At 43.1% G+C, this 13923-nt stretch overlaps 1 protein-coding gene and 1 long non-coding RNA gene across 4 annotated transcripts; one reads left to right on the forward strand and one right to left on the reverse strand.

The window, feature by feature from the left end:
- Window positions 1-808: 808 nt before the first annotated feature.
- LOC124132091 lies at window positions 809-7406 on the reverse strand. Of its 3 annotated transcripts, none has more exons than XR_007220983.1 (4): window positions 7327-7406; window positions 5884-6037; window positions 2636-2755; window positions 809-921 (listed from the first exon to the last, which is right to left on the reverse strand). It is a non-coding gene; the product is annotated as an uncharacterized LOC124132091 (long non-coding RNA). The 3 variants fall into 3 exon arrangements; XR_007220982.1 differs by lacking the exon at window positions 809-921 and adding an exon at window positions 1236-1263; XR_007220984.1 differs by lacking the exon at window positions 809-921 and adding an exon at window positions 2217-2232.
- Window positions 7407-8412: 1006 nt separating this feature from the next.
- Window positions 8413-13520, forward strand: LOC124132092. Its single transcript, XM_046495724.2, has 5 exons — window positions 8413-8550; window positions 10597-10762; window positions 11049-11228; window positions 11486-11605; window positions 13438-13520. The coding sequence occupies exons 1-5, from the start codon at window positions 8506-8508 to the stop codon at window positions 13449-13451; spliced, it is 525 nt and encodes a 174-aa protein (XP_046351680.2). The 5' UTR covers window positions 8413-8505; the 3' UTR covers window positions 13452-13520.
- The last annotated feature ends 403 nt before the right edge of the window (window positions 13521-13923 follow it).

Below are 13923 nucleotides of genomic sequence, written 5' to 3' on the forward strand. Positions count from 1 at the left end.
AACAGCAACCATTCCGGAAAACATTACCCGGGTGCATGACATGGTGATGGCTGATCGACGATTGACCACTCGACATATTGCCAGTGTTGTGGGGATCTCTCATGAGAGGGTTGAGCACATCATCACCAACGAGTTGGGAATGAAAAAGTTTCTGCAATATTGGTGCCAAAGCTCTTGGCACCCGATTTGGCCCCGTCAAGCTTCCACCTGTTTCCCAAAATGAAAAAGGAACTAGCCGGTCGCCATTTTCCTGGTAATGATGACGTCATTTCCGCTGTGAATGACTTTTTTAGGGTGGCTGAAGAAAATTTCTTCCAACTCCCAACTCGTGCTGTACTGGCTCCAATATGCTTTATGTACGTTTGTTCCTTCTACGGTTATTTGTACATCTATCTTCGTGAACATAAACCCGGGAAGATCCGGGGTAGAATAGGTCTTCAGCAACCCATGCTTGCCATAAAAGGAGACTATGCATGTCGTAAAAGGCGACTAACGGGATCGGGTGGTCAGGCTCACTGACTTGGTTGATGCATGTCATCGTATCCCAATTGCGTGGTTCGGTGCTTATGATTTCAATCACTGGATTGTCTGGTCCAGACTCGATTATTAACAGACCGCCGTCATATAGCTGGAATATTGCTGAGTGCGGTGTAAAACAACAAACAAACAAACAAACATTACGACTTCACCTTTGAAGATTATAGGTTATGTGTGTTACTCAGACACGTCTGTTGAGTGTTGTCGAGTGCACGTACACATAATACCTACTCCGTCCGCTTAACGTGTTGGTTGAAGTCAACAAACCAAGGCATTCCAAGAGTATTTATTACACTGAATCCAAAATGTTGACGAATGAAAGCCGGAGCTACGCCATGTTGACGTTGGGTCTTGCTGCAGGTGCCTAGCCAAAGGAACAGTAACCTTCAACAGAAGAGCATATTGAACTTATATTTAGTGCCTCTCCGAAGGAGCAGTAACCTTCAACAGAAGAGCATATTGAAATTATATTTAGTGCCTAGCCGAAGGAGGAGTAACCTTCAACAGAAGAGCATATTGAACTTATATTTAGTGACTCTCCGAAGGAACAGTAACCTTCAACAGAAGAGCATATTGAACTTATATTTAGTGCCTCTCCGAAGGAGCAGTAACCTTCAACAGAAGAGCATATTGAACTTATATTTAGTGCCTCTCCGAAGGAGCAGTAACCTGCAACAGAAGAGCATATTGAACTTATATTTAGTGCCTAGCCGAAGGAGCAGTAACCTTCAACAGAAGAGCATATTGAACTTATATTTAGTGCCTCTCCGAAGGAGCAGTAACCTTCAACAGGAGAGCATATTGAACTTATATTTAGTGCTTCTCCGAAGGAGCAGTAACCTTCAACAGAAGAGCATATTGAAATTATATTTAGTGCCTAGCCGAAGGAGGAGTAGCCTTCAACAGAAGAGCATATTGAACTTATATTAAGTGACTCTCCGAAGGAACAGTAACCTTCAACAGAAGAGCATATTGAACTTATATTTTGTGCTTCTCCGAAGGAGCAGTAGCCTTCAACAGAAGAGCATATTGAACTTATATTTAGTGACTCTCCGAAGGAGCAGTAACCTTCAACAGAAGAGCATATTGAACTTATATTTAGTGCCTCTCCGAAGGAGCAGTAACCTTCAACAGAAGAGCATATTGAACTTATATTAAGTGCCTCTCCGAAGGAGCAGTAACCTTCAACAGAAGAGCATATTGAACTTATATTTAGTGACTCTCCGAAGGAACAGTAACCTTCAACAGAAGAGCATATTGAACTTATATTTAGTGCCTCTCCGAAGGAGCAGTAACCTTCAACAGAAGAGCATATTGAACTTATATTTAGTGACTCTCCGAAGGAGCAGTAACCTTCAACAGAAGAGCATATTGAACTTATATTAAGTGACTCTCCGAAGGAGCAGTAACCTTCAACAGAAGAGCATATTGAACTTATATTTAGTGCCTCTCCGAAGGAGCAGTAACCTTCAACAGAAGAGCATATTGAACTTATATTTTGTGCTTCTCCGAAGGAGCAGTAGCCTTCAACAGAAGAGCATATTGAACTTATATTTTGTGCTTCTCCGAAGGAGCAGTAGCCTTCAACAGAAGAGCATATTGAACTTATATTTAGTGACTCTCCGAAGGAGCAGTAACCTTCAACAGAAGAGCATATTGAACTTATATTTAGTGCCTCTCCGAAGGAGCAGTAACCTTCAACAGAAGAGCATATTGAACATATATTTAAATTTAAATGTTGTTCCCAGAATAAGTAGGATCATTAAAGAGCAGAATTAGAAACGACGTGATAACCAACATCCCTATCCACACTATTAACAGGTCAAGTGAGCCTTATTATTGTAACATGTGGTCTATCGGAAGTCAAACTAAGTCAGACCGACCCCGTACATTTCTGTGCTGTGTATCACCATTTGAAGAGCATCCCCACTGTTACCTGCCCAACTGCCCTACTTAGTACAGCACGGAGCACTGAGGCCCTCGAATTTCACGCGGACCTAACAGAACGTGCTGGATATGGACACATTCTGAATGATTGTAATCCTGCGTAGATCTTGGCTAAGTTCAATCAATACTTTTGAATTAGGTCAATCCGTACCTTTCTGACCAAACTCGTCGTAACTGTTGACCGGTCCACAAATGAGGCCCGTCCTGCACGGACACAACTTGACCAGTCCTTGTGGCTTGTGCCAGGCGTAGCCGGCCGCTGTGTGGCACTCTGAATATAAAGGTTTCATCACGAGTGTTTTTAAATAAAATATCAGCCTAGTCTTAGATAATCAGTAATTGCCTCGCCATCGCCTGGAACATTCCGATTAACGAGACGAGATTGATATTTCCCATATTAAAAAAGAGTGGTGAGTTGTATGTATCATTTATTTTCCACCTTAAAGTTTTTCCCATTTAGAAACAAATACACCGAATTTGTTGAACTCTTACGGTACATTATTCCTTTGAAATGCGAAGCAAAACAACAAACCTATAAATTCCTTTGGGAAAATCCATTCACCAAGACATGAATACCAGGAACTATTCCATAACGATGTGATGTATCATTTTTGAAACTGTATGACGACAATTGCATCGATAACGATTCTTTCTGTTGTATATTGGGGGTGTATTGTAACATGTTTACGTTTTCAGCATCCCACTTGTGGAACGTCACGCGGATTGATATATAGGTCACAACAATACGTTTTAGTCGGTGTCACTGTCACATTCACGACCAACTCGTGTTATTCCGGGACAAGCCGAATAGCGACTCGTACCCCTCTCATGGCCATTTTTGCGACCGGGTTCCGTCTTAGCGCAAACGGGTTTACCTGAAACAATTGTCAACTCGTTGCGTAATGGTTTACATATATTTCCCCATATATTATATATATAATTTCAGATGCAATTTAAAGCACAACGGGACGTGCGGAATTATACAGTGTGATTGAACACACTTAACTGTGTCTTGGGTATAATTCTAGATGCAGGACATATGTAAAAATAAAAAATTATTTCGGAAGGTTCTTTGATGAAGAACTTAAAATCATACAAGCATTCTGATTGGTTTGTCGTTTTTTTGCACATAACATTCATCGATAGGGGGACGAGTCTTCTTGCAGGTTACGGAAAGGGGCGAGTGGTGACGAATGTCACTGTCACTGTCGATGAAAATCGACTGGAACTGATTAACAAGATTAATTGGTAAGTATTAGAGTGAGTATGGCTTTAGGTCGGTTTTAGCAATATTCCAGCAATATCACGGCGGGGAACACCAGAAATGGGCTTCACACATTGTACCCATGTCGGGAATGGAACCCGGGTCTTCGGCGTGACGAGCGAACGCTTTAACCACTAGGCTACCCGACCGCCCCGTATGTATTAGAGAGCAACATAACCATGAAAGACTGTGCTGACGCCACCAGAAGAAATGGTGAGACGCTGACGACTGGGAGTTTCAGGAACAAATCAAGGTGGAATGTTACGGTGTACAATGTATTGGATGGAATAGTTCATGAAATTGTTTTGGATATTTGTTGGATTAATGTGGCATGACTATTCAAAGAATGGATGTTGTTGTAACCAGTTCTTGTAATCTGCGAGTATTGATTTTGTGGAACAGTTTTGTGTTCTATGGCAATGTAATTTATAGTTGAACAGTGAGTGTAACTGTGTTACATTGTTTCTGTTGAGATTCGGTAGACGCTCGTTGCATTGTGTTTGGTCGTCAGGAATGTAGTACTATTTAATGTAAGCAGGTCGTCAGGAAGTTACTATATGTAGATTCTAGTGTGACGTGTAAATGTCCGCTATATCGTCTCGTAAGAGGCGACTAACGGGACCGGGTGATCAGCCTCGCTGACTTAGTATCCCAATCGTATCCCAATTGCGTAGATCGATGCTCATGATGTCAATCACTTGACTCGATTATTTACAGACCACCTTCATATAGCTGTAATATTGCTGAGTAAGGAGTTAAATAACAAACAAAACAAAGTTCACTCGGTTTGGTTTTACAGGCATCAGAACACTGTTTCCGACGAAATGGTTGTCATGGTACATAATACAATGGGAGCTGGCGGTATCAGACTAATTTAATGAACGCAGTCGTCAGGAAGTTACTATATGTAGATGCTAGTGTGACGTGTAAATGTCCGGTATATCGTGGACTCACGCAGGATATTCTGTAATGTTCTAGTGCCGCTTGACTGGTGAGGGCACTATGTAGAGATTTCCAGTAGATAGTAGGACTACATATATAGTGGGACAAAAGCGTGTTTAGATATCTCACACATTTCATCGCTTCGGGGTCAGCTTTCATATGAGGATCACTCATCATCTCTGATTACCTATACAGCTATAGCCAATCTCGGAAGCTTGACCACTGTCGCCGCTGGGTGAATATATTTTTTATTATCACTGACTTTTCCTATCACCACTGTAATTTTGTATCTGACACCAACTAACCACAGCCATTATATTATACATTGCCGTTGAATATTGTAGAATCACACTACTGTGTACTGCCATTGTACTTGTGCAGTAATTTGCATTGATTTGTAAACCTAGATAATTATTGTAATACATTTGTTGACTGTACACCATTTGTTGGTTGGTTGTTGGTTTCGCACTAAGTTCTTTTACGCACAGATTTCTGGGTTAATATATTGTTTCAATCTGGGAATCGACACGTAACAGTTGTCATTCAACTTTTTGACAAGGTGAATCGTTCAGAGACATGTGTTTGTCTTGTTGACTAGAGCCTGGCTGCTTTACACATGTTTCATGACAGTAGATGGCTTTAATTGGTCGCAAGAATAAGGCGCGGCAAAAGTATGTGCTTATGTGAAACAGGTCGTCATCTTTCGTCACGAAATTATTTATGGGCATGTTCAACTTCGATTTCTTCAATCTGTAACCATCTGGTAACATTGTGTTTGAACTACGAGTGATGCAGATAGTGGATCCTCACATGGCTAACTTACTAAACTGATCTCAATGAATTGTGTACTTTGTATATATATTATAGCACGGGAGTCCGTATCTAAAAATAGACGCCCTCATGCATATTCATGACCATCTCCACATGGTAATGAATATGCACGAGGGCGTCTATTTTTAGATACGGACTCCTGTGATTATAGATAGGAATTGTAATACAAATATATAATACAAATAGTATGTGTATTTTTATATATGATACACATTGGTCATTAAATTTGTAGTGAAGTATTCTTTTAAGGTCACCCTTCTTTCCCCCGCCTTGATATTGCTGGAATATTGCTAAAAGAGGCGTAAAACAATACTCACTCACTCATTATCCATTATCGTTTACCCAAAGTCTGAGACACCTACTTGCGCTGACACCTCCCATGTCGACACATACACCGGGAGCAGCAGCAGCATCACGACGACTGGAGACGGTGTTGACGTCCACACAACACTGCCTGTCCCCACACGTAGCCCCAGTGTGACACCCCGTGGGGACACCCTCCACCCACACAGTCAGCTGGGGGAGAGATACTGTACACAGCGTGATGTCCACACATTTGTTTGACACGAAATATCCTACTTGACTTAGCTAACCTATTGGCACTGACATGAAAACGCTAGTAAGAGAATGTTGTCCCTGGAACAGCCCAACCAGTGATTGACAGCATGGGATAAAGTGACTCACAATACGCCAAAAGAACCACATGAGTTTATCGACCCGTGAAGATTCCGGGGTAGAATAGGTCTTCAGCAACCCATGCTTGCCGTAGAAGGTGACTATGCTTGTCGTAAAAGGCGACTAACGGGATCGGGTGGTCAGGCTCGCTGACTTGGTTGATGCATGTCATAGATCCCAATTGCGTGGATCGGTGCTCATGATATTAATCACTGGATTGTCTGGTCCAGACTCGATTATTAACAGACCGCCGTCATAGAGCTGGAATATTACTGAGTGCGGCGTTAAACAACCAACCAACCAACATGAGATTTTTGAGTCAGCTCCACAAGCACAGGGGCAATATATGCCCGGAATACCCTGTGGGTTTTACGCACATGCAAAATCATTCATCTCGCGATCAAATAAGAAAATATAAGGCACAGCCCAACCCAAAGTATGAATGGTCAGATACACGATTTTTGCCACTCCTGAGTACATATACGTTAATATCTACCATATGTGTGGTAATTTTACCTGAAATGTAGTATGTACCATCTACCGACACTCCATCTGATAGAAGGCAATTGTACACGATGTGTATGGCGGCATCACTACAGGTAACCCCTGATTTGTGACGGTACTGCCTCCATTGACACTGTACCAAATGTACAATGCAGGAGGTATTTAAAAAATCGTTTTTGGACAACTCGAAATGTCAAATTTCATACCTACTGCAAACTTTGAAAGATTGTATGAAAATTATTAGAAATGGTCCGATGTAAGTTTGTTCTGATATGATCAAATAAATAGGTATGGATAACTAACCATGAACAAGATAAATATATTCACGGTACGTTTTTCCTGCTTACATATCCAAAGAAAAATCAGTCCAAACATAATTCCCGTTTATACCAACACATATATATTTCTAACCTAAGGTTTTGCTAATTGAACACATTCTGCCGACCATGTGGGCCAAGACGTGTCGCTGTCCTATTCAGGGTCAAGGAAATCATTGTTACTGATGAAAGACCCTTGTACATGTACAGACAGTCCTAACATTGTTGTTTGGAAATGAGGTTCCGGGTTTAGAATGGTTTTAAATACCTGATTTAAACAGTTAAAAAAAGAATCTGCAACACACCTACCACAGCACAGAGGAGAGCTAGTCTCAGGTTGTCTATATGTCCCCAGCTATATCAGGTATCTTATCTGGGATTGGTCAGTGTTACCCTTTGTGGCTGGTCATTATTGCCTATCTAAGATTAAATCAAATCAAAAACTAATCTATGAAAACAATAACCTATAATTAAGGCCGTGAGAACTCCAGCGTTTAAAGGTTAAACTGTCATTTGGTCGTTATGTAGATTATTATTAGTGTAATTTGAGTGAGTGAGTGAAGTTTTACGCCGCTTTTAGCAATATTCCAGCAATTTCACGGCGGGGGGCACCAGAAATGGGCTTCACACATTGTACCCATGTCGGGAATCGAACCCGGGTCTTCCGCGTGACGAGCGAACGCTTTAACCACTAGGCTACCTGACCGCCCCTAGTGTATTTTGAAGGGAAGGGGTGCATTGGTATATACATAAACTTAATACAATTCAATATGCAACTACGTGCACAGAAACCGCACCCGATATCTACCTTACCATGCCCCTAAAACATTTCATGTAAAAACTCTTCCTTAACGAAGCTTTTGGCTGTGCAACTCTGAAATAAGGTTCTGGCCCTACAGTATTCGAGACTCCATATTCTGACCCAGGTATACGGCTGAAAACAAAGGCGCGCAATCGATAATTAACAAACTGCACATAGTATATTATTGTTAATTTGTTAAGTACGCCATGATGCCCCGGGATAGTATTGACCATACATGTACGCCATGATGCCCCGTGTTAGTATTGACCACACATGTACGCCGTGATGCCCCGTGATAGTATTGACCATACATGTACGCCATGATGCCCTGTGATAGTATTGACCATACATGTACGCCATGATGCCCCGTGTTAGTATTGACCATACATGTACGCCATGATGGCCCGGGTTAGTATTGACCATACATGTACGCCATGATGCCCAGGGTTAGTATTGACCATACATGTACGCCATGATGCCCCGGACCTTCCGCTCTCCGGGCGGACGCTCTACCACTAGACCACGGAGGCGGTCAGATTAACACTGAGAACATAATGGTCAATCTATGATTGCCTGTCACGCTATACTGCGGCGTGTGTAGGGTGAGAAGTGTGACGACTGTGCCAGATAAGACCTCAGGCGAGCCTTCTATCTTTTATCTTCGCCCTACAGGACACCACGACACAATGTTTAAGATTTTACTTGCGATATTCCTGTTTAAGACAGCCCAGGTAAGAATGTTGGGTTATTATACACGACTGTGTCAGTTTGGTCTCTTTGAACAGTATTAGAGTCATCTTACGGCGTGTCAGCTTCACGTGATGTAACTTCATGTAATTTCTTTTACATAATGAGCTGTTCAATCGTAGATGTAAAATTGACCGTAGCGTTGGGGTAGCCAAGTACTTGAAGCGTTCGCTCTCCAGAACTCGAATCTCCATTGGTACAATGTGTGAATCCCATTTCTGTTGTCCCCTGCTGCAATACTGCAAAAGGCGGCGTGAAATCCAACTCACTCACTCAACGATTTTCATTCTCATCTCCCTGGGGAGTTAACAACCAAAGCTGCCTGTGAGGCGCTAAAAGGTTAACAGTCACACTACCATCATATCCTACCAGGTACCCGTTCGCTGCTGGGTGAACAGAGGCACATTTCGAAGAAAGTCACTTGCCTAAAGAGATACCACGTGCCTTTCAGTGTGGGGCAGTACTGAAGCCCTGATTAATCTCTTCCACGTCAGTGTAAAGCGTTTAACACACTGATTATACACACACTGTTTCCTATCTTGTGGAGGGGTCCAATAGTGTGTTACTATGAAGGGGAGACCCCGACACGAGTACCCGTTTTCTACAGTAACACGACTTGTTACACAATCGACATTTTGGTCTTTTTGTCTCACCATCATTTCAGTCAAAATGAACTGCTCCTCGTCAATGTCTGAACACGCGTTAGAGAAGTGATGTTGCGAGTTACCTCCCCTGATCTGGCATTCTTTAAGCTCCTCACAGCCCATTCGCGGAGCTCTCGATCCATCACTGTCATCAATCAAAGCTCCCCAAACGCTTTCGTTGGCCTACAAAATCGACCCAATGAACAAACGTAAATTCATCTGGTACATGGTAAATGAGTCGTACATTTTTTCTCAATTCAGTATAACGGCATTCCCCCAAAAAACATAGATACATACATCTAAAAATGCCACTATATATTTTTGTAATGGCCGTTTGCACACCAGTGGCAGGGATGACCCCGAAAGCTTAACGAAGGAGTCACGCTAGGTGAGCTTGGGTACCCGAGTCCATGCAAACCGGAGCATTGCTCTAGGATTCGATTACCTGAGTGTGTTCAGGACACAATGTGAGTGAGTGAGTGAGTGAGGTTTTACGCCGCTTTTAGCAATATTCAAGCAATATCACGGCGGGTCAGGACACAGTGTATCCTCGTGTACTGTGTTTTTGAGCCCAAAAGAAGCATTTCCCATTACGTGTCTAATGACAATCACAATACTCTAAAATTAGGTCTTACATGTACCCTTGAGAACATTTATATCTGTTTACAACTGTTTACATCGTGTCAAATTTAACATGATAACGTTTCGCCAAGCAAGACCGGACGAGACGAACCAATCAGGCGCCATGTTGTTACCGTCACCGTTTCGAGCCCCTCCATGACAGTCGAGTTAAAAATAGATGATCAGTCACATGACATTACAGACAGGATGTGTACAAACAGCAGCCGACACATCATCGCTGCACTTGTGAAAAAGTAACTTTTCATTATACGTGTATAACAAGATCGTCTCAAACGTAACTCAGTGTCACTTGGTTAATTGACTTCTCACGAATCAAAGGATTACCACCAGCGGAAGGATTACCACCAGCGGAAGTGTATTGTCCGGATTAGTGAGACAATTTTGTGTGCATTTCAGTGTTATGTGTATGAAAATGACCGTCCGGTTCCGGAAACTGAATTTCCGTATATACGGGTCAATTTATATAGTAATTATTTCGTTTTGAATGAAAATCGTCCGGGAACCGAGGTTTCGGATATCTGAAGTCCGTATAAGCGGGGCACGACTGTATTGTATATCTTACCTCGTATTGCTTAATTCGTAACATAACTTCAGTGACAAGTGGCTAACACTTTGACGTCTTCGGTGAGCTTTGAAGTGCCTACCTTGATTACGTCATTAAACGCATGGTTACGTGCTGTTTATGGGCTCGAAAACATGTTACGTGGGGAAAGTATTTAGTGGTATTGTCCGATCATCTTGCAGTTGCTGCAGCGACCATATCCTCCGGGAAGTCAAAAGTGGTGCTTTTCCTCCACGGGATGCCCGGATGATGAATGTTGTGTACACGTGACCGAGTCGGACGGACGTTTCGGGAGACGAGGAGTAGCGCCACCTGGGAGATGTTTCACTGAAACGTCGGATCTCAGAAGTAGGACATAGATGCATCTGAGTCTCAAACATAATATATAATCTTCCAATGTTAAGTCATCATACCATTTATAGGTCTTGTTATGCAAATTAAGGCTTTTGTCGATTTCTTAACGATTGATGGAAAAAACGACTTCCCTGAACTTTCCTGAAAATCGTCTGACGGTTAGATGTGAATGATCCTTAGATGCAAGGTTTAAAGTGACGGATTGTCACGCTTCTTACTCCCTTCACATGCTGTGACATCCAGGTATATATGATACTGACCACAGACTCACTTACTCCAGGTGTGTGTATGAGGTCGGCGTCTGATAGGGCGGCGTTACCTCGCAGGTGCAACGACGGGGACGACTGCGCCGACGACGAGTGCTGCGCGGACTGGGTGCAGGGGCCGGGGTTCGGGCGGAGGGGGGATGACCAGGGTGTGTACCTCGGGGTGTGTGACAAGCTGGGACACTACGACTCAGGTAAACCTCCAAGTAGAGTGAATTGATGTCGGACGAACTTCAGGTATACCATAAAGGGGGAAACGAAACGCCAGACTTGCCCTTTAATGGAAATGCATAATTGATTCATTGTACTCATCAACCGAACATGACTGTCTCAGGTCTCCATAAGCTCCCTGTGAAATTGAATGGGGAAAGGTTCTGGTCTGATCCTGTCCATTGTCTGCTGAAGATACCTGGAATGATCTTGTGTACATTAATTGACGTGTTCTGTGCAGACTGCCGAGCTGACCACTTCAACAGCAGTAACAACCCCCGCCCTGATGGACTCGTGAAGAGTTGCCCCTGTAACGTTAAGTACAACTGCACACTTATTGACGACGCCGACAAGACGCTAGGTGGGTATCATGGACTTGCAATAATTGGTAATGCCTTGGCTGTTGCATTGGTTAATGCCTTGGTTAATGCCTTAGCTGGTGCCTTGGTTAATGCTTTAGTTGGTGCCTTGGATGATGGCTTGGTTAATGCCTTGGTTAATGCCTTAGCTGGTGCCTTGGTTAATGCCTTGGTTAATGCCTTGGTTAATGCCTTGGATGATGGCTTGGTTAATGCCTTGGTTAATGCCTTAGCTGGTGCCTTGGTTAATGCCTTGGTTAATGCCTTAGTTAATGCCTTGGTTAATGCCTTGGATGATGGCTTGGTTAATGCCTTGGTTAATGCCTTAGCTGGTGCCTTGGTTAATGTCTTGGTTAATGCCTTGGTTAATGCATTGGATGATGGCTTGGTTAATGCCTTGGTTAATGCCTTGGTTAATGCCTTAGCTGGTGCCTTGGTTAATGCCTTAGTTGGTGCCTTGGTTAATGCCTTGGTTAATGCCTTGGATGATGGCTTGGTTAAAGCCTTGGTTAATGCCTTAGCTGGTGCCTTGGTTAATGCCTTGGTTAATGCCTTGGATGATGGCTTGGTTAATGCCTTGGCTGTTGACTTAGTTAATGTCTTGGCTAATGACTTTAGTTAATGCCTTGGTTAATGCCTTGGATGATGGCTTGGTTAATGCCTTGGTTAATGCCTTGGTTAATGCCTTGGATGATGGCTTGGTTAATGCCTTGGTTAATGCCTTAGCTGGTGCCTTGGTTAATGCCTTAGCTGGTGCCTTGGTTAATGCCTTAGCTGGTGCCTTGGTTAATGCCTTGGTTAATGCCTTGGATGATGGCTTGGTTAATGCCTTGGTCAATGCCTTAGCTGGTGCCTTGGTTAATGCCTTGGTTAATGCCTTGGTTAATGCCTTGGATGATGGCTTGGTTAATGCCTTGGTTAATGCCTTGGATGGTGGCTTGGTTAATGCCTTGGTTAATACCTTGGCTGTTGACTTAGTTAATGTCTTGGCTAATGACTTTAGTTAATGCCTTGGTTAATGTCTTGGCTAATGACTTAGTTAATGCCTTAGTTAATGCATTTGTGAATGCCTTAGTTAATGCCTTGGTTAATGCGTAGGCCAATACATTATTTGATGCCTTGTACATTCCTGTAATTCTTGTCACGTCCTATCTGCCATGTCCTGCCACACCCAATCCCATCCCGACACACCCTGTCACCCCCGGGCACATATCACATTCAGTCACATTGTCACGACCGGCCACCTCCTGCCACGCCCCTATTCATCCAACCATTCCTGTCCCATCGAGTGACATCACTTGAATAATCAGTTACCTTGAAGGAATCAAGGAAAGACACCTATAACGGGTGTCACATAGTCGTGATTTATGTGATAACCGAACGAGCTAAATGCTTGACCGCCATTGGTCCTCACTGTGCCCACCTATTGTCACACAGATTCCTTAACCTTGTAATAGTGAGTGAGTGAGTGAGTGAGTGAGGGAGTTGGAATTAACGCCGCTTTTAACATTATTCAAGTCATATTGCGGCGTGTCAGCTTAATGTGGATGGAAAACTCGAAGTGATGCCGGTCTCCAACGTTTACCACTTCGGTGAAACCCACGAGCACGGGTGCTGACAAACCTAGAAACATAATCGGGGCGAACCGGGATGCGAACCCACAATCATAGGTTTCTGGCGTGCCCAAGGGACGCATCCCTTCACAGCGAATCGCGGAGCCTTAGACGACTTGGCCACCCGTGCCTCCACCTTGCAAAAGTAGGTCATATATTACCTGTGTTACACTGTCAGCAACGTAACCTGGTATTGTTACAGCGTCATTGTTGTGTTCCAGGCATTTGCACCTAACAGAAACTCCCAAGTTGTCATCACCAAGAAGACTTTTTAAAATAAATTGGAATATATATATGAATGAGAGTATACGTTATGTGTTCTTTTACTTGACATTTCAATATACAGGTAACATGAGGGGCCCAGTAGGCTGCGCCACTCTGGTTTACCTCCACCAACCTGACACGTTGTGTTTAGCAATAGCAGGGGGCACACATTTCACACATATACATGTGGGAAGGAAACCCGGACTTGGTCATGACGAACAAACACTTTCACCTTCAAGCTAACACACCACCCAATATAAGAAATAAACGACGTGTGGGAGTTGTTTATTCTCAAATGTACAAACGTCAAACATATTTACTCAAATTTTAATAATGATGACTCCCTGAATAGAATCCGCGAGTAGAAAGGTCGGACAAGTCCATTTTACGAACAGGTGGGTTAAGTTCGGTATTTCCCGCATCTTACAATCCTCATGTCAATT

Source organism: Haliotis rufescens, unplaced genomic scaffold (genome assembly GCF_023055435.1).
Source record: "Haliotis rufescens isolate VD_foot unplaced genomic scaffold, xgHalRufe1.0.p SCAF_15, whole genome shotgun sequence".
Classification (NCBI taxonomy): domain Eukaryota; kingdom Metazoa; phylum Mollusca; class Gastropoda; order Lepetellida; family Haliotidae; genus Haliotis; species Haliotis rufescens.

Bases quoted from the DNA above. Each gene is read 5' to 3' on its own strand.
- LOC124132092 (XM_046495724.2), top strand. From the start codon at position 8,506: ATGTTTAAGATTTTACTTGCGATATTCCTGTTTAAGACAGCCCAG. The intron at 10,763-11,048 runs GTAGGACATAGA...CACTTACTCCAG, and splicing joins TGAAACGTCGGATCTCAGAA to GTGTGTGTATGAGGTCGGCG. The intron at 11,229-11,485 runs GTAAACCTCCAA...TGTTCTGTGCAG, and splicing joins GCTGGGACACTACGACTCAG to ACTGCCGAGCTGACCACTTC.